This window comes from Epinephelus lanceolatus, chromosome 16, assembly GCF_041903045.1.
Source record: "Epinephelus lanceolatus isolate andai-2023 chromosome 16, ASM4190304v1, whole genome shotgun sequence".
NCBI classification, from domain to species: Eukaryota; Metazoa; Chordata; class Actinopteri; order Perciformes; family Serranidae; genus Epinephelus; species Epinephelus lanceolatus.
In genome coordinates, this window is record NC_135749.1 from 17,237,133 (window position 1) to 17,262,629 (window position 25,497).

Sequence of the window (25,497 nt, forward strand, 5' to 3'; positions counted from 1 at the left end):
AGACAGGTAAATACAGGCAGGAGAGGAATGAGGACACAGAGAGAGATACAGTAATACAGCGAGAATGTTCCCCTGTGGGTTTTTAACATCGCCGTGTGACAAACTACACAGAGACTCAATGTTCAAACATGATTAAACAACTCAGTGTTTTCTCTGGATGCCTCTCGGCTCAGCACTTCAGTCTGAAGGACTCTCGCAAACATCCTGCTGTATTGAGGCTCGAGCCAAAAATCAGTGGACTGAAATATTCAAATAATCAATAAGTTAATCATTTAAAGGAATACCTCAATTTCCAAATGACCATTTGTAAATTAGTTACTCCCCCCATGTTATGCTGAATTTGTGAGAAAAACTTTTTCTTGCCTCCACGGTGAATGAAGAATCCAAAAACTGAGAAAATTCTTTTTGAATTGAAGTTATAGGCGACCATGTTTAATAACAGCAAACTCTCACACGGCTCTTGCAGTATAATCCAAGTGTCATTTATCCCGTTGTATGCTCAATACTTCCCAAACAGGCAGCCATTTCTGACGGGAAACTGAACACAAAGTGAAAGCTATCTTTGCTCTCCTCAAAGCCAGACTCCATTGACAAAACCAGTAATTTTACTTCCCTGAAAACAGGACCTGCTGGTGTACCCCTGCCTCAGTTAGTTTGTTTCTGTAATTGCGTGACTTTGTAGTTTCTGTGAATTCGTTCCGATTCACCAAAGTCACACATTAAGTCAAACAAACTAACTGGTCAAGGCAGTGGTAGACCAGCACTTCCCATTTTCAGAGAGGTAAAATCAAAGTTTTTGTCTGTGGAGTCTGGCTTTGAAGAGAGCATAGATAAATTTCACTTTTAGTTCACCTCCCCATCGGAAAGGGCTGTTTGTTCAGTGGTGCTGAGCATATGACTGCACAAATGAGACTTGGATTATACTGCATGAGTTGTGTGAGACTTTGTAAATGGATGTTTTGACACAGTTTTGCTGTATTCATCATGAATTTGCTCCATTTTTGGATTCTTCGTTCAGCGAGGAGGCAGGCAAGAAAAAAAGCTTTCCTCATGGATTCATTGTAACACAGGGTGAGCAACTGATAAACAAATGATTATTTTGGGGGGTGAATGATTCCTCTTCGTCTTCTGTTACAGTAAATTTATCATTTCTGGGTTCTCGATGGTTGGTTGGACAGAAAAAGAAGACATGAACTTGGACTTTAGGGAACTGTGATGAGCATATTTCACCACAGACCAAACAAATAATATATTAGTTAAAAACATACTAGCAGATGCAGCCCTAGACAAAATGGGCATTATTCACAAATGACCACATCAGCAAAACAATCAACTGTAGTATAACAAGGACACTGTAATGATTATTTGCCGATGTTAGGCAAGTTTTATTCTCCTTTCATTGTAAAAAATGACAGTATCTGACAGTATACATGATTCACAGTGGAGGAACGGATCCATTAAACAGTGAGTAAAAATATTTCTATCTCTATTATCATCATTGTTTCTTAATCATTTAGACCACCGTGCTGTATGTCCATATCACTGAGCAGGATGTTCAATGCATGAAATAGGAAATTAAAACATATTCAGGATGTGGATCTGCAGGTAACAACACAGTGGCCAATCCTTTGCAAATCCCAATAAATACAAACTGGGGGTTGTTGTTTTGTTTCAGTCTTTCGGTGGAGACTCCAATTTGGGCATATCATCGTCGTCGTCCAGGAACTCATCTATAAACTCCATCACATCTCCCTGCAGACACACATGAGGAAGAAAAAACAACAACTCAGGAGGGTCTGTTTGAAGTGCATTAGCATAAATCCTCCCACTTGCAGTACTATCTGTGATTTCTCATACCTGGCATTACTAAAGAGATTACCGTCAAGAGCTGAATGGTGTTTACCACATACAGCATGTAATCCTGGCTTATGTTGGGTTGCCCTGATGGCCACGGTCCTTGTGCTGCATCATAACAACTTAAAGAAATGCCAGTGTCATGCTGCCACCCCAAGGCTGTGTGCCATATTGCAGCCTGATAAACACAGGGCCCACATTGTACTGCAGGGCGTCATGTGACCTGACTGAAGAATCCAGGGTTTTTCCATAAGTTACACAAGAACAAATCCTAATCCAAACTCTGACTGCTTCCATGGGAGTCATGCAGGTCTGTTTTTAAGAATAGACTGTAATGTTCCTATCACTTGACTGTAGATAACCTCCTGCCTCGAAGCATCCTGTGATGCAGCAACCCACAGAAGTGTGTAAACAAAGGCACGCACCTCATCGTCGCTCACAAGGCGCTGTCTGGCGAACTCCAACATCTGTAGCTGCATGGTGGTCTGATTGTAGTACCGCAGTGCCTCCTACAGCAGGTGAAATGTGTGTTACAGGGAACCAAGAAGTGCTAAATCAATTTCACATGTAGTTAGTCCAGGGAACCTCAAAGGAAATATGCCTACATGCTTTTCATGCAGAGCTACATGTGAAGATTGATAGCACTCTCATGTCTGTCCTTTAAATATGAAGCAGTTTAACACAAGAGCCTGGAAACAGATAAACAGCTTCCCTTGTTCTGTCACAAAGTCTGCGCCTGGCCAGGAAACAGGCACACACACACAGCAACACCACAATTTGTTGTTTTCACGCTTCAGTTTTTGTACAGATTAAAAAACAAGATTTAACATGTTAATCAGTGAGCTTTCAAGGCTAATTTTTCTTTTTAATTCCCCTCAGACACAGCCAGATTAGCTGCTCTCCTCTGTTTCAAGTCTTTTTGTAACGCTAAGCTAACAGGCTGCGGATAGTGGCTTTATATTCACTGTACAGACATGACAGTGGTGTCGATCTGCTCATCTAACTGACAAAAAGACTCTTTAGGTTACCTGTTAAACCCATTTGAACACTTAAAGCAATATTTGCTTGGCACGTCAGATACTACACTTTCTTGCCACCTCTAACTGTAGATGTAGTCTAACACTTGGCCTACATGTCTGGCAGTTAAATATAAGGCTACAGCCAGCAGCCAGTTCAGTAAGCTTAGCATAAGGACTGGAAACAATGGGAAACAGCTAGCATGGCTCTGTCCAAATGTGGGTCATTCCTGTTATGCAGCAACATTTCAGCCTCAAAACTTCATGTTTTTTTGTATTATATAACAAAAGCAACACATTTAACTGTCAAGAAAACATATTGATCTCAAGCACTAACATAATAATTGTAAGCGCCATTTATCAGTGAGAAGTTTCTTTTCTCTTTCTTTTATTGTTAATTGACTTGTTATCACACAGAGAGAAATATGTTTTATTGTAATGTTCAAGTGGTTGATAAATGTGCAAGGTTACTTAATTCCTGTATATTTGATCTCTGTGAATCTTTATATTGGTCCTGTGCGGCTACCGTACAAATGTAATGAACAGGAAATGAAGCCTTATTGTGAAATGTTCAGCTTGAGAAAATAAATGAGATCGGTGTAGCAACATAGTTGCTCTACCGTTAGGATGTTGCCGTTGCTGCCAAGCTGACTCAACGTGTAGAAGCCATCTCCTGCTGTCACTAAGATGTGGTTATTTATAGAAGTGATTTAAGATGAAGACGGCTATGCAGACTAAAAATAGCCACTACAATAATCTTTATGGGTGGACTGGTTTATATGGGTCTATAGGTGTAACAGGGTGGAAAATTTGAAGCGAAATTAGCCTTAGCTATGTGAGGGATCCAGATTTAGCTAGCTAACCCTCTACATATAAACAGAACTTTTAAAACTTTTAGTTGGAGTTAGTCGGTCAAAAGGATTGACTAACTTTCTTTAAAATTTAGCCCAACAAGATTAAACTTTAAGAGTGTGACAAACAGATTAACTTCATGAAAAATTAACAACAAGAAAAAAAGAAATGAGTGAAAGTTTACTGAAGTTTACATACCTCATTTCCTGAAAATGGTCTCAATGTAATTGTTGTATTTTTTTTAGTTTTGCTGCATTTTGGCCAAATTGTTTTTCTTTTTTCTTTTTTTGCCTGTTCGTTTTATCTCACTTACTGCTATTGCTATTATTGCCATTTTTTTTTTACTGTCATTGTTTACTTTCATCTGATCTTGTTAAGCACTTTGGGCTAAATAAATCTATTATATATTTACTTATTTGGAGGTTGAGAAACTACAAAATAACAAGTTGGAAAATGACCTCAGGGACACAGTTAATTTTGAAAATGGTAAAAAAAAATCATAGAGAGTCTAACATGCCCCACAAAATAATAAAAGAATATTTGGAGGTTTTTTAAAATTTATTTATCTGAAAGGTCAGTAGAGTAAAAGAACATATATCCTTATTCAGATATGCATTATCTGTGTTTATATGATAAAGACTAATCTATAATTTAAGCCATTTGTTATTAATATTTGAGACATTTTATAGAAAATATGAGGACGTAATTCATGGGGACAGAAATGTTGCTGCATAACAGAGAGGCCCATGTAACAAAATCTGCCTGCCAGCCACCTGAAAGCTCTCTTAACATGTTGTATCTCATTTGTTTAATCTATAAACTAAAGACAGGGACTGCGTGAGTAAGATTTGTATTTGTTAAAATGTCTCACTGATCTGGGGAGGAAGTCCTCTTCTGTCAGATCCCACTGCTTTCTGTGAAACTTGTAGTAGGCCACGTTATTGTTCATGACTTCATCATTGGGGTCAAAGAGCACGTAGCTGGCTGCACATGGTACTGCGTTCTTCAGGTCCTTCACTAAAAACAACAACAAAAACACAGCATTTAAATTTAAACCTGGGATCCTCCTTTATTAAAGTCATAGCACAGCGGACCTTGGGGAAACAACATGCTACTCACATTTGTAATAGGCAAACTGCAGGTAGTGGTACATGGTGGCCACAAACTTCTCGACGACGAAACCTCCTACGACAGGCGTCAGGTCACTTTCACAGCTCACTTTCCTGTTGAGGACCTCTATGTAGTGATCTGTAGAGAGAGGATTAAAGTAATATGGAAAAAAGAAGACAGATGCAAAACAGGTATTTAACAAAACAGAAACGCAGTGATAGACGACCAGGTCAACAAGAACAGAGTCAGAGCTGAAGTACTGCAGAGGAGACAGGTGTGAACTGACCAGCTATCGAGGGGTAGAAGTCTTTAAAGTCTTTGACGTCTCTGGGGCCCTCGGATGCTGCCAAACACTCGTCGTAGACCTTGAAGAAGTCCCGCAGAGCCAGCTCCATGTCTGACACCGAGGTACGGAAGTTTTCTCCATTATACGCCCGCACTGCACGCACAAACAGCGTCTGCGGCGACACACAAACAAAGGAAATTATGTTCATTCTGGGCATGATTTCATTACTGGAGTGTTCCACATGGATGTCTTATTAAAGTCAGTGATATTTTTAATGATATAATTATATTTAATTGTCTGTATGGAGCGATGACAGGGACGAGTGTCTACACTGCAGACTCCTGAAGAGATACATGTTCATTTTGGTTCAGTCAAACTCTAAAATCACTGAGGTGTTTATTTCATAGTTAACGACTGTAACAAGTTCAGGTTTTTTTGTCATTCCTACTGGGGCCATGACAGCCCTGTCAGGGACAACTGAAGGCCCCATTTTGGGAAGCATTGGTCTGAATGAATCGCCCCATGATGTGGCGAGCCTGGCCGGTTCACCACAGGCTGCTACCACATCAGCTCACCCACAGAGCCAATAATAGAACGATTTTTATATGTGTGTGTGTGTGTTCACAAAGACTGCGGGTTTGGGTGTGACTCTTCACATGTATGCAGCCTGTGTGTGCACGTATATGTGTGTACCTCATAGGATTTAGTCTCCAGGTCTTTGAGGTGTTCATCAGCTCCGGGCAGACTCTTGTAGTAGGCCATGTTCCTCTGCATCATCTCATCGTCTGGGTGTTTCAGCAGGAAGGTGTGGGCAGCAGACACTGCCTTGGCCACATTGTTGGACTGGGGGAAATAACACAAACACACATTGTTTGTTGTGCTCCTCAGTGGAGGAAATAATATAAATGAGATGCTAACACTAAACTGGAGCGGCGGTGGCTCAGGAGGTAAAGCAGCTGTCTAATGGGAAGGTTCTTCTGCGGTTCTTTGGTTTTTGGATTGAAGAGTGAACTTTTTAAGCCCCTGTATTGTTCTTTGGTGATTCTCTACTGGTACACTAAACTAAACTAAGCTGAGAAACCAATCGAGAACCCTTTAAGTCCGTGTGATGTTCTACAGAGGTTTCCTTACTGGTTCTTGAGGTTAGTTTAGTTTACTGGGGAAAGAATAAAAACACTACATTAAAACAGCCTACAAGATTTTTTCTGTAGGGAAAGTATAACTGCACTTAAAAACAGATATATTTCAAACTAAATGGGCACCTTTTATTTCATACCTTTTTAAATTATCTACTGGACTCTTTGACCTCCCATTTAGACATTTTAAGACATTCAAATATGGACCATCAAATGGTGGACGATCAAAAATGGACATTGAAATCTTGAAAAGATTCGCTACTCAAACAGTAACTCAAATGAAAAATTCCAAAAGGTTTGGGGCCCCTTTCTGAAGCACTTTCAGAGTTGCCAGTTAGTCTAATGATTTTGTGTTTGTTTCTTGGTCTTGGTGCTTTCTGTCAGTGCACACTCTGATAAAGTACGCCGTCATTCTGAACCTGCCTTTACATAGACATCCCTCCTCCTCTCTTTTAATATTGAGCCTGACTTTCAGCGCATCTATCATTTTAAAAAAATGTATTCAATTTTTTGCACTACTCAGGAGATGGAGGACCGTCCTACTGACGATATCCCGGCTGTTATTAGGGGTTTGGGTATGGGGTACGAGGATTGTGATTTGATGTCAAGTTTTGTTCCCCATCACACATATGCTTTAAGTTTAATACCTGCTGTGAACATGCTTTGTGCAATCCTGTTAATACTGAATAAAAAATATTCTTTATTAAAAAAAAGGACACTGAAAAGATCCCAAGCTCCATGGACTCTTTTATGCATGGGCTGTGTCTGTGAACATAATGACTGCACTGTGAGACTCCATTTAACTTGTTGAAAATAAAAAGAAGTTAAAAAATAAACAGTGTATTTCCACACATTAAAGCACTGGAACCTTTGTGCCTACATGTACACAAAACTACTTCAGGTTTGAAAATGTAGCATACTATGTTTCCCAGTGAGCATTTTAAAACTAACCACCCTTATTTAAAATAAAAGTGTCATTTAGAAGCACATTGACTCGTCCATGGTGTTATATGACATCATTCAAGCACCCTCAAGTTCAGAAATTTACAAACAAAATAGGGCTATATGGTTTCTGATGGTTCTATAGCACTATTTGGCAAAGCTGCTGTATCCTTTAAAAGATGGGTGCCATATCGCACCAAAACAGGGTCTCCTATCATGTTTAGAGTGTCCACATGTTGACGTGTCCTTGAGCAAGACACTGAACACCAAATCCGATTGCTGTGGCTGCTGGTGTGTGAGTGTGTTTGAATGTTTATCTGAGGGGCAGGTGGTGCCTTGTATGGACGGCACCAGTGTGTGAATGTGTGCTAATGGGTGACGCAAAGCCCTCTAGGTGTTTTCTAGGACTAAAAAAGCACTATAGTCCATTTATCATTTACCAATATGATACACTACAACTAAAAACCAATAAATTAATTCTGAATAGCTGTGAATCATAGACTGTATTTTAGATAATAAGAAATGAATGTTGTTTCTGTACAATAGGTCAATCGGCTTGTTAAAAGTATTCAGGTTTCTTTTATTTTGTCACCCCTCTGTATGAATGTTGCATGTGAATAAAATGTAATAACCTAAATTTTAAACTAGTTCCCCTGTGGAGGAAATGACCAGTAAAATGTCCTTATGTGTCTTTATTATTTTGCTTCTTCAAAGGGAGAACAAGAAGACTGAAGCACTGACAGGTAAAAGTTCAGCACCTCTTGCAGCACAGACCCGTAGATGACGTCAGAACACGTTTCAGGGAAAAAAGCAGTGACGTTAAATAGAAACTGTGGATGCATTGAGAACCATCACCTTATACTAGCATTGGATCGTCATAAGGTCAAACAGAAATTTAAACGCATACAAGTCCAGGGTTTGGAGACCTTTGACCCCCCTGGTGACCCCACATATTTCACATATTTGCTTACTTTGAAGTAGGCGAACTGTAGGTATCTGTATGGCTCTCTCCTCTCAAACTCATCTATGGTGTCCCGGCTGGGCATGGTCTGCCTGAAAGCGGGCAGCCCCTGTTTGCATCGCTTCAGGCACTGCGCCCTCTTCATGACGTTCCCAAACGCCCGCAGCTCTGGAAACTCCGCAAACTTCTGCTCGTCGTCCAGCCGGACGGAGCTGCAGTTGAGGTTGCAGAAGGCCTCGCTGTCCCGGAGCAACCGGTACAGCCGCAGAGATACCTCCATGTACTCCACCGTCTCCTTCCACTTCTCTCCGGTGTACTGGTCCAGCGCGTATTTGTACGCGGACTCCAGGGGCATCAGCTCATTTCTGGGGAAACTCCTGAAGCTGTATTTTTCATACTGAGAGTTCACCACAGAGGTGGAAAGTACGATTAAAAGCGCCGAGAAGAGCTGGGAAGAAGTGGAGGGTGCCATTTTTGAGTTTGGGAGATGGGCTGGGATGATCCCGGAGTGGGTGCGTGGGACCGCCTCAAGTTCCACCACGTATCCGGACAAAAGCCTCCCCACCCCCGGGCGCAGGGCTGGAACAGCCGCTGCAGCGGGTGGGGGCTGCTGGAGCTGCTCCTCCCACTGAATCACACAAGTAAATCACTGCTGTTGTTTGTCCTTTTACAGAGCAAGTAAAAACCTGACAGGCAGCAGAGCTCATAAACCATAAAATAACACCTGTGGGAGACTCTCCTGTATTTTAGGTAAAGAGCAAATGTATTTGCCCGTTATTTTATATTTCAGGACTAACAAATTATATTCCATGAAATACTGCTCTTTAAAGTTTAAACTTGTTTCCTGTCGGTCACCAATTAAATCCCTGGTGAAAGTGTCCCACCCCCTCCCACTGCCACGTAGAGACATTCCTGTGTGGTCTCCACAGGCCTGCACCCCAACAACACAGCTATCTATGTGGACACATCATCATGCAAAAGCAAACTTATGCGCATTGTCACACTTTGACAGCAGTCCAGAGGTGTATCCAGATGTGTGCATTATTCTGATTTACACGGGTGCAGAGGGGGGGATGTGTTTGCAGCTGTGAGACCCCTACGTTACCACGTTGACACATCTCAGTGACTGCACTGCGCAAGAGCAATACGTGGTGCCCAAAACTATCCCATTCAATCCCATAGTGCGTCAAGTCAGCCAAAAAGACGCAGGATGAGACAGGAAGTGTAGATTGTAATTTCAAAATAATAGTACAGTTGGCTGTCTGAGCTGGGTTTGTATCTGCTCGTGTCTCACACAGACATCTGGTTATTTATTTTGCAGCAGTTTACATCTGTGCGTAATTGACAAAACATACTATTAAGGTCATCAGTCGACGTTTTGTCTTTAGAGTTCAACCGGAAGTTGTGCTTGTAAAAGCAGCTTGACATGTGATAATTCCTGCGCTGGGACCGGGGGCAGGACTTCTTATCCAAGTCTGAGTAGAGGAAATCAAAGTACCGGAGAACAGGGAGGCAGCACACACTCACACAGGCCGTACCTCAGTTATCTCCATCGTCTGAAGGTTTGTCAGCAGAGAAAATGAACCAGTGTTTGCAGGGGATGCTGTTTCTGTCGGTTCTGGTGGCGTTCGCCGCCTGCAACGCTCCTCCGGTACCGTTAGACGACATCCTCATTGAGAAAACTTTCGTGCCAGAGGAGTGTGTGCGCGCAGTCAAAGTGGGGGATTATGTCAGGTATCACTACAACGGCGTGTTTCCGGACGGCAAGAAGTTCGACTCGAGGTGAGTATGATGCAGACAATGCTTTTATGATCACTTTTTTGAGTCTCAGTGTGCAGAGCAGACCGGGTTCACGGTGCGAACAGCGTGCGTGATGCGTAAAAGTGCGCGTTGAGTGGGTCGTCCCATTGAGCCACGCAGGCAGGCAGGCAGGCAGGATGATTGAGCTCTGGATCCATGTAAGCTACATGAAAGGGCTCCAAACCCTTCTCATGTCCACACTGATCACACAAAAGGCCTCAATTTGACCAGATGGAGAATTTTCCTTTAGATTTACATTAGCCTGTTTGATAGCACTGGATCCATTGAAACCTGTGCATCAAAGACCCTCCACGACCTCTGAAGGTCCCTGGAGTCCACTTTGGGAACCACTGATCTGGTAGCAAGTAGTAACAATGTAGTACCCAGAGCCCCTAGAGCCCCAAGGGCCCCCAAAAGCCCCAGATTCACTTTTTGGTCATTTAATTAATTGCACATTTGTTAAAGAATTTGATCTGTTAAAGTAGGCGGGCCCTGCAGTATGAGCTAATGCTGTGGCCTGGTCTTGCAGAGACATTGTACATATTCTTGGAGACAGATCTTACACATTTTAATCTGGTTGTATGTACCTGTGTGATGCGTTGTAATCATGGGCGGATTTTGAGACAATGGGCCCCTGGGCACAGACATACAGAGGGCCCCACCACCTCTCCTACACAGGAGCAAGACATACAGACCTTGTTGCTGTTAAGCCTCTTTTTATTGTTGTTTTGCATTTCTTTCAAGTTGTTATGCATGTCTTTGTGATTTTGTGTCTTTATGTAGTTGCTTTGCCTCTCTTTGTAGGCTTTTTGTGTCTCTTTGCTGTCACTTTGTTTCTCTGTGTGGTCGTTTTGCCTTTTTTTCATAGTCACAGTCAGTCTCTTTGTGTCTCTTTGCTGTCACTTTGTGTCTCTTTGTAGTTGTTTTGCCCTTTTTTGTAGCCGTCGTCAGTCTCCTTGTGTCTCTTTGCAGGTGTTTTTTTGTCTCTTTGTAGTGTTTTTGTTTCTTTGTGGTCATTTTGTGTCTTTTTGTAGTTGTTTTGCCCTTTTTTTGTAGCTGTCATCAGTCTCTTTGTGTCTCATTGCAGTTGTCTTTTGTCTCTTTGTAGTCTTTTTGTCTCTTTGTAGTCATTTTGTGTCTCTGTGTGGTTGTTTTGCCTTTTTTCATAGTCACCGTCAGTCTCTTTGGGTCTCTTTGTGGTTGTTTTGTGTCTCCTTGTAGTTGTTTTATGTCTCCTTGTGGTCATTTTGAGTCTCTGTGTGGTCGTTTTGCCTTTTTTTGTAGTCATCGTCAGTCTCTTTGTGTCTCTTTCCTGTCATTTTATGTCTCTGTGTGATTGCTTTTCCTTTTTTTATTGTAGCCTTGTGAGTCTCTTTGTGGCTGTTTTGTGTCTCTTTGTAGTCGTTTTATGGTTCTTTGTGGTCATTTTGAGTCACTTCCTGATCTGTAAATGTCTCTTCAAGTGACACTTTGCAGGTGAGGGCCAGAGGGGGTCCCTGACACTCTGGGCCCCTGGGCCTGTGCCTGGTAGGCCCTCTCAGTAATCCATCCATAATCTTAAGCCATCACAGGCTTTAAAGATGATGAAATTTAGATCTCATGTCCTGAATAACTCAAGTTCAGGCACAAAATGACAGTGTAAAAACACAAGTATAACCTGCATGAGACATCACAATAAGATTCTGGTGCATTTACTCTGAATGAATCTGAACCCTGACCGGCCAGTGTGACGTATTGTGAAAGTTTGCCTAAGTGAGTTTTTCTGATTGAGTTGTTAAAGCAAGGTGAGTGATTTAATTGTTCCTCACAGGTTGTTTTTTCCACAATAAGCAGTCATGTGTTCACTGGAACAAAACCTTTAGCTAGGGCTTGTAGTGTTTGTTTTAGGGTATGAGTACATTTGTAGTTGGAGTAAACACTGAATGAATGTAATGCAGTCATTCCTGTCCTCACAGGTATTTAAAAGTAACGTTCTTCTGTGTTTCAGTTACGACCGTGGCAGCACCTACAACGTGTTTGTGGGCAAGAAGCAGCTGATCGAAGGGATGGACAAAGCTCTGGTGGGGATGTGTGTCAACGAGAGACGCCTGGTCAAGATCCCACCTCACCTCGCATACGGAAAAAAGGGATACGGTGTGTTTTAAACCTCCTGTCACTTGAGCACGTCCCTGTCCTGGCTGATTGTTCCAGGTCAGTCAGGACAGTATATAACATGTTCTCCACCAAGTTAGAGGACGGGCCGGTGTTTATTCCACTGGGGAGTCATTATAAATACACAGATGAGTGAGCACACGGTTGGCACCGCTCACTATAATAATGAGGGAATTTGGTCGGAGATTGGCAGGAGCATAAGGGACAGATATTAGGCTTTGCAGAAAGTGCTGCATTGTGTTGTACTAGAGTCGACCAAAGCAGAGAGGAAGTGGGCTGCCCCCGAGCGTCCATGTTGAATGATGTCAGAGGGACATCACAAACCAGGAAGCTGCTTTGGATCAAGACTTTTCAGCTGTCGGTGACTGCGCCACAGATGGTTGAGCATCAGCAGCAGGCTGTCAAACTTTCTAGAACTTGATCTGTGTAAAAACATAAATAAATCTGGGCCACTGTGGGCATCGTAGAGGCTGTGTCTTGCAGAAAATGTGTATATATATATATATATGTATATATATATATACGTAAGGATGATCGCAGTGATGAGAGGAAGAATGTGGAGGCTCTGTTTACATGTAGAGACTGGCGTGTCAGTGTATGTATTAGTGTGTGCATGAAATAGTTAGATAATGGGAGACAGAGGGGGGCATGTGTGGACAGGTAGAAGCTGCGGCTGCATCCTCCACAACGAGGCTGTATCAGAAGGAACATCAGAGAGAGAGAAAACAGAGAGGTGAGGTTTAGGAATAGTCAGAGAGAGATTTAAACCAGAAAGAGGCCTGCCAGCTCATTACTAGTAAAGATGTAACGGCTGCCACCCACACGCTCCTTGCACCCCTCCTGCACCTAACTCCCACATACCTTCCCCTTCACCCTCTTGTCCATGTTTCCTGTGCACTTGTTGAGTTAATAAAGGCTCAAAAGGCAATGAGTCATGATAATGTTTAAAGCACAGCTGGTTGAGATGTTGCACTCACCAAAATAAATGTTGGCGAGTGGACGGACTGATCAGTTACTGCTGTTCAGGCTGTAGCTGAGGGCACCAGGGTCATGTCCTGTTTTTGGGACTGGGGGGGGGGTTAATGAAATGAAGAGTACTTTACTTTGCATGATTACACAGTTATTTTTAAGGCTGCATCTTTGTTTTCAGGAAAATACTTATTAATTAGTGACCAATCTTTGCATCTCTGCTTTTAACATGATATATTGTAGACTGCCCCAAAAATGACTGAAGAAAAAAAAAAGTCTTGTCATATCCAATTCTATGATAAATCATATATAAATCATATATTTAGTCAGTCTGATGAGCATTTCTCACAGAAACTATATCACCCCTCAAAAGGTAATTTGCACATCACTCACCCCATGTTACTTTGAATTCATGATGAACACTTGGTTTTTCTCATATGCCCCTACGGTGAACGAAGAATCCAAAAATGGAGAAAATTCCTGATGAATAGGAGTCATAGGAGTCCGCGTCTAACAACAGCAAACTATCTTAATTCTATCTTTATGAACTCTCACACAAATTGTGCAGTGTAATCCAAGTTCCATTTATCCAACTGTATAACTCAGTACCTCTGAAACACGTGCATTTTCCCTAAAACTACTACTTAAAACACTTCTGCATAAACAGTCTCACGCATGGATGAGTAGTGCGTGTTTTAATTAGAAGCACTGAGCATTCCACTGAAAAAATGAGACTTGGATTATACTGCACGAGTTGTGTGAGAGTTTGTAAACATGTGTTTTGATGTAATTTTGCTGTTGTTAAAACGCGGCTCTATGACTTCTATTCATCAAGAATTTCCTCTGTTTCGGATTCTTCATTCACTGTTTCATCACAGTTTTCTTCACACATTCAATGTAACACAAGGTGAGTAACTGATATAGGAGGGATTGTTTTGTGGGTGAAGTATTTAACCTATGTATATTATTTTCAGTGCCACTCTAAATAGTTGTACTTGTTCTGTACAGACTTAAAGGGATAGTGCACCCAAAAGTGAAAATATAGCCATTATGCCGATGGAGGCTCAGGTGAAGTTTTAGAGTCCTCACAACACTTGGGGAGATCCAAGGGGAGAGGGGGTAGCAGCACAACTGCACCTAATGGAGGCTTACGGCGCCCCAGATTCAAACGTCCAAAAACACATAATTGAAACCACAAAATATCGCCATACTGCTTGTCCGTAGTGATCCAAGTGTCCAGCGAGGGGAGACCAGTGAAAACGTGAACACACATGAACGCGGTGTCCATGTCTCACTGTCTCGCACAAGCTCGCACACGTGAGCGCGGTGCACAGAGAGGCAGTCAGAGCTACAGGCTACAATGAGGCTAAAAACAACTTCTTATGTCGGGGCTTCAGGACACTTGGATCACGGACGAGCAGTATGGAGATATTTTGTGGTTTCAGTTATGTGTTTTGGGACGTTTGAATCTGGGGCGCCGTAAGCCTCCATTAGGTGGAGTTGTGTTGCTACTCTCCCCTTGGATCTCCGCAAGTGTTGTGAGGACTCTAAAACTTCTCCTGAGCCTCCATCGGCATATGGGTGAGGGTAAATTTTCATTTTTGGGTGCACTATCCCTTTAAGACCAGATAGTTTGTTATATTGATATGGAAATAAGTTACTCCTTTTGCTGTCCTTTGTGAGTTTAGAATAAGTCAATTAAACAACATTGTCTCTTCATTTTACATGTTTGCTGAAGACAGGGTGAATCACTTAAGTAGTCTTAGGGCTGCTGTGAAACTGCACCTACTTAGGGCAGCAAAAAAGTTAATCATGGGTGCAACGGTACAATGGACAGCCAAGTGAGGACCAATACAACTGGGCTGGACAGCCACAAAAAAGGTTCACAGGCTGAGATGAATGCAAAAGAATTGTCAATTTATTAAGAACTTCCGTGCACAAAAAAGTTGCTCAAAGGGCAAAAAATAATAAAAAGTGAATAAAATCAGCAGCAAATCTTTTAGTCTTTGACTATCATCAGTGCTGACGATAATCAAGGACTGAAACGTTTGCTGCTGTTGTATTGGTGTGCGGATCTCTCCTCCGTCCTTTCTTGATTAACTGAAAGAGAATTGATCATTTGGTGAGGTATTCCTTTAATAGTAATCTCAGGTAAAAGTCACACAAACTTTGCTGACTTTCAAAACCTTAGAAGTCTCCAAAAGTGAGTGCATAAGTGTTAATAAGTAATATGTAATAAGTATTAGTATTTTTATTTTAATTCAAAATAAAACACCCATATTTCAAAATGCCGTAGATCTCTGAACAGACGCAGGACCAGCACACAACATCTTGAGAAAATAAATCACTGATGTAAATTTGCCTTTTTGATGCAGCAGTTTAATGCGCATCTTCCTAGCTATGTCACATCCAAAGCACTGACTCTCTTTTATCTAAATGTTTTTGGTTTTGGCTTCACCTACTTGCAAGGCTCACAGAGAAGAGTAGGCAGTAATGATCTTGAGATTTGGTAACATGACTTCAGGTCATGTTATCAAGACCCAGTGTGAGAGTGATTAAACACGTGAGTGAGATCAGCGAGTCCTGTTTGCTGTTTGAAGTTGAATGACCTTTTTTCCTCTCCTCCTCAGGTGACATCATCCCCCCTGACTCCATCCTCCACTTTGATGTCCTGCTCCTTGACGTGTGGAACCCAGAGGATGGCGTCCAGATCAAAACCTACCACACCCCCCCCACCTGCTCCAGAAAAGTGGAGGTGTCTGACTACGTTCGCTACCACTATAACGGCACACTGCTGGACGGGACACTGTTTGATTCCAGGTTTGTTCTGTATATTAACCCCTCAATCACATTAAATACACTTACACATATATACTGTATATGTAACATCTCTCCTCCACCCTTTGCTGTAGCCACACCCGCATGCGTACCTATGACACATACGTTGGGATCGGGTGGCTGATCGCTGGTATGGATCAGGGCCTTCTGGGGATGTGTGTTGGAGAGAGACGCATCATCACTATGCCACCATCACTTGGATATGGAGAGAATGGAGACGGTGATTACTTACAATTCCTTTACATTCATTTGTTTCCTTAAAGGCACAGTTCATTGCCATTTAGTTCCATTATATTGGAGAGAAGGCAGACATCTCTACAGCCGATATCTCCAACACTCAGCAACTCACACCAAAAAAAAGAGGAAATGTATGTATTTTTTGATTTTTGTGTTCACTATCGTTAAAGTCTGATCACATTCCTGTAAGTGACCCTTAATGATAAGAGAATTGTTGTTACAATGGAAATTATCAGGTGCTGTAGTTGCACACTTGGAACATGAGGTGGCAGTACATCACACACATTTGCAGTGAAACTACACATCTCATCTTGTTGTAACCTCTCAGTGTCAGTCCTTCTTTTCCCAAAACACCAGCCCTGATCAATGTCTTTGCAAACACTGCAACTTTTGAAGTCCTTTTAGTTTGGACTTTGACAAATTTGATTAATTGTGTCATCATTTTTTAGCCAAATACAGTTTAACTTATCTAAATTGAGTGACAGCTAGTTCAGTTCCTCAATTCCAATTTCCTTATTGCTCACCAGACAGGAAACGCAGCAGAGAAATCAGGAAGTGGCTAACTGTTTCCCTGTGTTTTCAGTCATTGTGCTACGTTAAGCTAACTACCTGCGAGTTGTTTGACATGTTTACAGATCTAAGAGAGGCACTGGCCTTCTCACATACTCATTTATCTGTCTGACATCAAGGGAGTAAACCTATCTCGCCAAATATTAAATTATTCCTTTACTTTTTGCCATGTTTACTTACAAGCACATATAGGACCAAGTCATTTCTTTGCAAGTCACAAGTAAGTCTTTGCACTCAAATCCCAAGTCAAGTCAAGACTGACAAGTTTTGAGTCCTAAACAAGTCACAGTGCACACTTTACTAAATGTAATGGCATTTTAACAACAGAGTAATAATAGTAGATTAAATTTCCAAAAATCAGGAATGCTTTTAAAATTTGTAATTATTGGTTAAAACAAGTTCATTAAAAAGTGAAACTGAAGTTAATTGGAAAAAAGTAATGCTGACATTTCACTTTCAGGGCATGTAGCATTGTTAAAGCTGTAGTTGATGACTTTTATTTAAAAATAATATTTTGTTAAATTTTCTGAAACTGTCACTGAAATCACACAGATCACTAAAATTACAAAACCATACTCTTCTGCCTAGTCTGTTGCCTTGGAGTGCTTTTCATGGCCTTACCACGCGTGAACAAAAACAACCAATCAGAGCGGAGGATTCTCTAAGGCAGCTGTGAATCATGTCAATCACTGCTGGTGAACTGCGGCCAAATTGTCAAACTAGGCAGCTCTGATCAAATATGAATCAAGATTCTGTTACTGCATTGCTTATTTCTTGCTTCAGATTTGTTCAGACATATTTTAGTGTACTGTTTGGCTGTAAAACAAGAAAGTTTGTGACCCAGCCACCCTGTTGGAGACGGTTAAATGAGTACCATGTACTGCCCACCGGCCTGACCAACGTTCTCATTTTACAGCTAAACAGTACACTGAAATATGTGAAATATAATCGCATCCAGTCTGACCAACATTTCTAACTTTTAAATTAGGCCTCCATTTAATGCCAGACATTTGTAACAATAAATATTGTCATGTTCATGTTACATTATCATTGTTTCTACTAAAAGTTTATTCTTGACCTTGTAAAAATAGTTTAACAAAATCATTTTAAATCCACTTTCCACCAACTTGGTTGTGGAATTGATCCTGGTCATGATTAGAAGTAGTATGAGGAATAATACTTCAGTACTTCCTCATCCCTGTACCTGCCTCCTTCCTTGTCTTCAACCTTTCTTCTTCCTCTCTCCAGGTAGCGACATCCCAGGACAGGCATCTCTTGTGTTTGATGTCGTACTTCTGGACCTCCACAACCCCAGAGATGGGATCACAGTGACCAATCAGGTGGTACCCGAGCCCTGCACGAGGAAGACCGTCGCTGGAGACTTTGTACGCTACCACTACAACGGCAGCCTCCTTGATGGAACATTTTTTGATTCCAGGTGTGTGTCAGAGTTAAATAAAGCTCATAGTAAATCTTATTAGAAACAGACATAAATGTTATTCCTCAAGTGGCCTCAGGGTGGCAGCATCACCCTGTGTACTGAAGACATATTGAGAGAGGAATCGAAACTTAAACGCCATTTCCTGTACGCTTTAAAAAGTGTTGCATCCAGTAAAAAGTTGTTTAACTTCTCTTTTTTAGTGCTGCCACAACAGAGGATTGGTTCATGTGGTAAATTTCTGGTCAGCTGACAAGTGTCTTTATATCCGAGAAGATTGAAAACAAAGTCTAAAATTAAACTAGAAAAATTAATGTCTTCAATTAAATATTCTAGGCTGTAATATAAAGATCTTTTCCAGTACATGTAGAAAACAAAAAAGTGTTGCAAATATGTTTTATTTATTTCTGGTTATAGCTTTAGAAAATCTCTGTGAAGCTGACAGAGTTCTCTTTTTGAGGAACGTTGCTTGAAACATCTGCTTTGACAATGAACAGCTCAGTAAGTTCTCATCATGTGCAGCCGTGCAGGTTAGACCATGTAGCTTTTGTTAAGAAATTCTATACAGACATCATGGACTTACGAAAAGCCACCATATTAGCATCCTGCTGCACATCTCTACATGCAAATACTTATGCCAGACATTTGAGGTTTTCTAAAATGTCACGGCACTGAATGTTTGCATCAGCGAAAACCACAAATGCATCCTCCAACTGCTTCCTGCAACTCATGCACAGCGGTTTTATTGGTAAGATGTTCTCGAAATCATTTCCCTTGATTAGACTTATTTTGTGTCCTATAGTCCACTCTTTTAGGCAGTTGTGTGTCATTTGGTTTTTCACTGCCTAAAGCCCTTTATGTGTGATCAAATAACAACTCACTTTATATTTAGTTCCCAGAATGACTGTGTTTTTGTTTTTCCATGGGTCGGTGTAAAAATACTTAAAATAATATTTTCTGTTCCACAGCTACTCTCGTAATCGCACCTATGACACCTATGTGGGACAAGGCTACGTGATTGCCGGCATGGATGAAGGTCTGATTGGAGTCTGTGTCGGAGAGAGGCGCACCGTCATCATCCCCCCACATCTCGGCTATGGAGAGGAGGGCACAGGTGTGTTTCAACATTTTTTTAATTTTGAACACTAATGAAATAATACAATACATAGACCTACAATTAAGACAAAATGAAAACTACAAAATAAGAACAAACACATAAACAAAACAATAAAAGTGAGCAAGAGCAGTAGTCACAACCAGGCGAGTTCACAAAATGTGGTTTACATGCACTTACTCTGTTATCTGTCTGTTACCCTCATACTTAGTACCCTTAATGAGTTCCTCTTTTAGGTATATTGCTATTGGGGACCAGTCCCTCACAAACTTCCCAAGAGTACTTCCTAAAGATGTAGTTGGTAACTTCTATGAAAAAAATCATATTTGCTGAAACTGTCACTGGTGGCATGTATACTGTTACCTAAAATGGTGCCTTGACACATTTAACTTGACCTTGGGCCAACTAAAATTAGCCTAACTTGTCCATTCATAAGTAAGCCTTGCACTCCAAAAGGGGGGGCGCTATAGCAACCGATTGAAATTGCAAACTTTGAATGGGCATATGTCATGCCCCTTATGTCGTAGAGACATGAAACTTTGCACAGAGATGCTTCTCCTCATGAGGAACAAATTTGCCTCAAGAACCCATAACTTCCGGTTATATAGATTTTCCGCCATTTTGAATTTTTTGAAAAACACTTAAAATCGAGCTCTTCCTAGGAAGTTTGACTGATCTGCATGAAACTCGGTGAACATAATCTAGGGACCAATATCTAAAGTTCCCTCTTGGCAAAAGTTGGAAAACTTACTAAAACTGAGCTTCTATAAGGCAATGAATATTGTGGAGGGCGTGGCTCATCACATAAAGGTGGATAACATCTCAAGGGTTTCACCGATCACCACGCAACTTTGTAGGCATATGACCACACATAATCTGAGGGGACCCCTCCATTATTGACCCCATCAAACAAAATGGGGGCACTAGAGAGCTAATTTCTTATCTAGGCCTAACTGCCATATCGATTTTTACTAAACTTGGTAGATATGTAGAACAGGACGCCTCAAGGTGACTGGAGGAATTTAACTCTAATTGGCAACAAGGTGGCGCTATAACAACAGAAAAATGCTTAAAAATGGCTAAAATGCGACCGATCGCTGTGGCTCCCCCTGTGGCTGGATGTTGGGTTTTTTTTTTCTGATTCTTGGTATGACTAAGTCATGGTATGGTATGCTGTACATAATCACGGAAACTGTCAGTGTGTCATTCTGTCAGTCAGTCAGTAATTCTACCAGTGCGCCCCACTTTTAAGTCAATACAACATAAACACTTTAACTATCTGCCTTTCAACGAGCTACCTCAACTACTAATGTACAGTTTTAGCCCACTAACTATCCCACTATTGGCAATGGTACTACTGTACTTTCAATAAAGCAATCGTACTATCAAGTTCACAAAAACTCTGTCTGAATACATTGCTCTTCTTAATGGGTTCAGTTGACTATTTAATCTGCAATTTCCTATGACCTGTATCCCAAATACACACCATGTGAAACTGTGCACTCAATGGGTATGGACTAGTATTCCTTTAATATTGGTTCTTTTTTTTTTTTTCTTGTTACCATATCTCTCTCTCTCAGGCTCTAAGATCCCTGGCTCAGCTGTGTTGGTGTTTGACGTTCACATCATCGACTTCCACAACCCATCAGACAGCACTGTGGTGACCGTAATTTACATGCCAGATGAGTGTGATAAGCAAACCAAGAAGGGAGACTTTGTCAAGTATCACTACAATGCCTCTCTGATGGACGGCTCATCCATCGACTCCACGTAAGTGAGTTTCTGTGAGACGCCTCCTGATTTAACAAGTCTTAGAAAACTGAGAAACCATGAGAGACAAGTGTTGACAGTCCTGTGTGTGAAGGACGTGTATAAACAGCATGGTTGGAAATGTAACAGAGGGACGACTGTCGGGGAAAACTAAACATACAATTATTTATTTCTCTATTTCATTCCAACTCAATTTGTTTCAGGTATAATTATGGAAAGACATACAACATCGTCCTGGGAGCCAACCAGATAGTCCCAGGGATGGAGGATGGACTGATGGACATGTGTGTAGGAGAGAGAAGACACCTTGTCATTCCTCCTCACCTGGGCTATGGGGAGAGAGGAGTCAGTAAGTCACACACAAGCACACTTGTAGTAATAATGGAGCATATATGTTGTGGTCTTTCCGATGAGGGGTAGTAAGATTCAGCTTTTTGTGCATGTGACCAATGACTGTATATAAAGATGGACAACACGTCTCCACTTCCTCCCGCTGCACAAAAATGAGGCCATAGTATCCAGGATACAGGATACCATTTTCCGCTGTCGATGGCATTAGGAGACAGAGTGATTGCTTTATTTGATGTGCACTTTGAGTTTTTAGTTTGGTCCATGATATGGCAGAGTTTATGACCTATACTGCAGCCAGCCATCAGGGGGTGATTGAGATGTTTTGGCTTCACTTTTGGGGAGCTGTCATGTCCTCCATCTTTATTATACAGTCCATGAATGTGACCTGTGTGCAAGGCAAGGAGCTGTTTTACCATTTCCAGTCAGTCACTTACCAGTATGAAGGAAAGTTCCTCCACATAGTCTTTCTTTGGCTCCACTGAGTCTGAGCTGTACCACTACAACAGCTAATGTTGTGTGTGTGTGTGTGTGTGTGTGTGTGTGTAGCTGGGGAAGTTCCAGGGAGTGCTGTGCTGGTGTTTGACATCGAGCTTGTAGAGATGGAGGAAGGACTCCCTGAAGGCTACATGTTCATCTGGAATGAGGATGTATCACCCGACCTCTTCACTGAGATGGACACAGATAAGGACAAGCAGGTGGAGCCCTCTGAGGTGTGTGATAATAACCTGCTGTTACTGTTATATCTGAAACATCTGAGACATTTCCCTTTTTGCTACTGTGCGTGTATCCTTAATTCACTCTCTCCTTGGTTTCCACAGTTTACTGACTACATCATGAAGCAGGTGAGCGAGGGTAAAGGCCGCCTGGCTCCCGGCTTCGATCCTTATCGCATCATCGAAAACATGTTCTCCAACCAGGACCGTAATGGAGACGGAAAGATCACAGAGGCAGAGTTCAAACTAAAAGCAGATGAAGCCGCCACTCACGATGAGCTATGACGGGGCTGAGTGTAAAACTCAGATCAGGGTGAAGGCTGAAGGGCCAGACAGCGGGGTTGTTATACATATGTGGGTGGTAGAGTAGAAAATGATGGGGTTGTGTGTGTAAAGTGAGTGGGTGTGAAGCAAGAGAGATTTTGTTTTATTTTTATTTTGAAGATTTAGATGATGGTCAAAGGGCGTCTTGTCCTTTAGAGGGATAGTTCAGATTTTTTGAAGTGGGGTTGTATGAGGCACCTATCCATAGTTAGTGTGTTACATAGAGTAGCTGTCAGTGGGCACGCTCCCAGTTTGGAGAAGCAGACAGGGATACTTCCACAGAAGCTAAGCAATGCATTGCTGTGGACAGGTGCAGCAAGAAAACATATTTTAGTCGCCTAAATGAGGACTATGTGAACCCCCCCCCCCTGTTTTATTTCTCTCTTCAAAGCCACCAGACTCCATTGACAAAAACAGTAATTTTATCTCATTTAACATAGGATGGGAGTTGCTGGTCTGTCGCTGCCTTGATCGGTTAGTTTGTTTGTGTTATAGACCTTGGTGAATCTGTACGAACCCATCAAAACACCAAAATCATGCAATAACACCAACAAACTATTTTAATTTCAATTTCAAAGAAGCTTCATGGGCATGGAAAGTATACATTTATATATATTATATATACGATGTAAAATTACTGTTTTTGTCAATGGAGTCTGGCTGTGAAGAGAGCAGTGTGACGGCTTCAGTTTATCACTTGTTTGAAGGCAAGATAAAGTAATAAAAAATATGTTTTACTGCTGCCCCCATCTACTGCAATACTTCGCTTATCTTTTGGGGTGGTGCTGTCTGCTTCTCCAAACTGGGGGCACTGACTATGGGTAAGTCCCTCATACAACCCCATTTCAAAAAAAACTGAACTATGCCTTTAGGAGCCAAATGAGTCTGAGAAGAAGAAAGAGGGTGATTTAGGAGTGAGATTATTTTGAGATCTAAATACTGGGAAGAAAACAGGGTCTACGATGACAGCGAATGACCTTTTTTACCTCCTCTCCCATCAAGTTGTTGCCTTGTTTTATGTGACTTTTTTTATTTGAAGGGTACAAAAGCACTCGTGTGTGTAAGAACAAATTAATGCCTCACTCCACCATCTCTTTATTCATCACTCCCTCGTGACATTTATTGTTGTTAACATTTTGTGGTTGTTTTCTTTTCACTGGGTATCAGCTCATCTCTGAAATATCTGACAGTCTTCCAGGAGCAATGAGTCGGCCATCATTCACTGTCATATGCTGTGATAGAGGGAAGTTGTTTCTGAGAGTTACAACTTGTGTATTGATTTAAAAAAAAGTGATTATTTTAAGTGAGACCTTCAACTAAGAATGACATTTTATTTACACAGTTTACAGCTGACACCTTTCACTGTTTTACCTTTAAATGTCAGGGTGCCTTCTGTGTCTTCTGCTGTTCAAACCACCCAAGATAACGCTGAAACTGCTTTTATAGGGCTGATTGTGTATGCGCAGAGTGGTGACGTCTATGTGTGTGGCAGAAATCCCCTTAATAATGGCCTGTGATTTGAGACCCTGGGGTTGCAATCACTTTCGGTCATCTAGTTGTTTCATCACTTGTTTGTTTACCTGTGTGAGAGAGAGAGAGTGAGTGAGAGAATTGTGTATGAATGTTATTTTTGTTTTACTTTTTTATTCAGGAGAATACTGAGGCTTAATGATGACAATGTCAACAAAAAGTTTAATGATTAAATCCCCTGACCTAAATATATGCCTGCATTTCGTTTGTCCTGCCTTGGATTTGAACGAGTCATCCTGTTTGCTTTGGCCACGCTTGACCACTCCAATTATTTTAGCATCACACTCCTGTAACATCGTCAGACTCAGGATGGACAGGGTTTTTAAAAAAATATCGAAATTGATGCAGCAGAACCAGAGATGTCATTTTTTTTATTCCACACATTTGTCTTTCTTGTTGAAGCCTCGCGCCTACACTACTCACAATGCAGCTCGATCGATGACAACTTCAGAGTCAGAGATTTTGGTGTTATACTGAATAGTTGGTAATTGCAGCCCTAATATAGATGGTTTCTTTGTGTGCTTTTCTCTTCATTGTGGAATGAGGGAACGAGATTTTTGGCAATGCCAATTTGGATTTTTAAAGGAATAACGTTACTTCACTCACAAAATGTCTATTTAAAGTAAAGTTTAGTTGATTCAAAACACACATTAAACATGGCTTAATAGAGACAATTTCAAACACAAGTACACAAATTGGCTTCACTATAATTTGCAACATTCACAGACAAACACTTGTCTTTATCTGGACACATTTTCCCCACAAATTCAACATGCTAACGTTATTAGCATGTATTATATTTACATTGTATAAGTTAGCCTAGCGGTTAGCGGACTTGTCCTACCCTCATAGAGGCCAGGGACAACAGCAACATTTAACAAAGTTAATGTACAAAATTTGGCTTCATTACAACTCACAAGGTTCAAACGACAAAGCAACTGTCATACTGAACACGTTTTCCAAACAAATATAACATGCTAACCTTATTAGCACAAGCCTATGGCATTTTACATTGTATAAATTAGCCTAGCAACAAGCAGAGACTTCCTCTGTTCATATGAAGTCAGGATAAATCACTAACAAGACTTAAATTGTTTTTAGTGGGGGCTTTATTCACAATGTATTGTCCCTTATCTGTGAAATTAAAGTAAATAAAAGCTCTGTTTCCACTGAGGGAAATGGTTTCAGCTTACAAAAATAAACAGGAGTTGCAGTGACACATAACCCCTTTTTAAACAGGAATTGTGCAAATTTGCAGGAAAGCCCAATCAGTCTTTTTTCAGCATTGGCAGTGTTGTTTCTTGATGTGTTGATGAAAAGAAGTGACCACCTCTGACACGTCTTCACTTGTATATTAAAAAGACTTTATTACAAAAAGAACAGTGTCAAAAACCCGCCGAATCTGAGAGTCTCTGGTGCTGAATGTGAGATCTCTCTCTCTTCGGCCCAAACTACTCTCCTTATATATGATTTCTTATCTCCAAAACCCAACCTACTCCTAGACAGAGAGGCATCCCTGTCCAGGTGGTCAGTCA

General features: G+C 41.2%; 2 protein-coding genes across 2 annotated transcripts; one reads left to right on the top strand and one right to left on the bottom strand.

Moving 5' to 3' along the window:
* Window positions 1-1,358: 1,358 nt before the first annotated feature.
* Window positions 1,359-8,752, bottom strand: crtap (cartilage associated protein). The gene is made up of 7 exons (XM_033636577.2): window positions 8,168-8,752; window positions 5,812-5,961; window positions 5,119-5,290; window positions 4,842-4,970; window positions 4,594-4,739; window positions 2,280-2,363; window positions 1,359-1,752 (listed from the first exon to the last, which is right to left on the bottom strand). Exons 1-7 carry the CDS (start codon window positions 8,627-8,629, stop codon window positions 1,672-1,674), a joined length of 1,224 nt encoding a protein of 407 aa, XP_033492468.1. The 5' UTR covers window positions 8,630-8,752; the 3' UTR covers window positions 1,359-1,671.
* An 866-nt stretch (window positions 8,753-9,618) lies between these two features.
* fkbp9 (FKBP prolyl isomerase 9) lies at window positions 9,619-24,150 on the top strand. Its single transcript, XM_033636207.2, has 10 exons — window positions 9,619-9,939; window positions 11,945-12,090; window positions 15,708-15,897; window positions 15,990-16,135; window positions 17,971-18,160; window positions 19,129-19,274; window positions 20,855-21,044; window positions 21,248-21,393; window positions 21,942-22,105; window positions 22,214-24,150. Exons 1-10 carry the CDS (start codon window positions 9,737-9,739, stop codon window positions 22,391-22,393), a joined length of 1,701 nt encoding a protein of 566 aa, XP_033492098.1. The 5' UTR covers window positions 9,619-9,736; the 3' UTR covers window positions 22,394-24,150.
* Window positions 24,151-25,497: the final 1,347 nt, after the last annotated feature.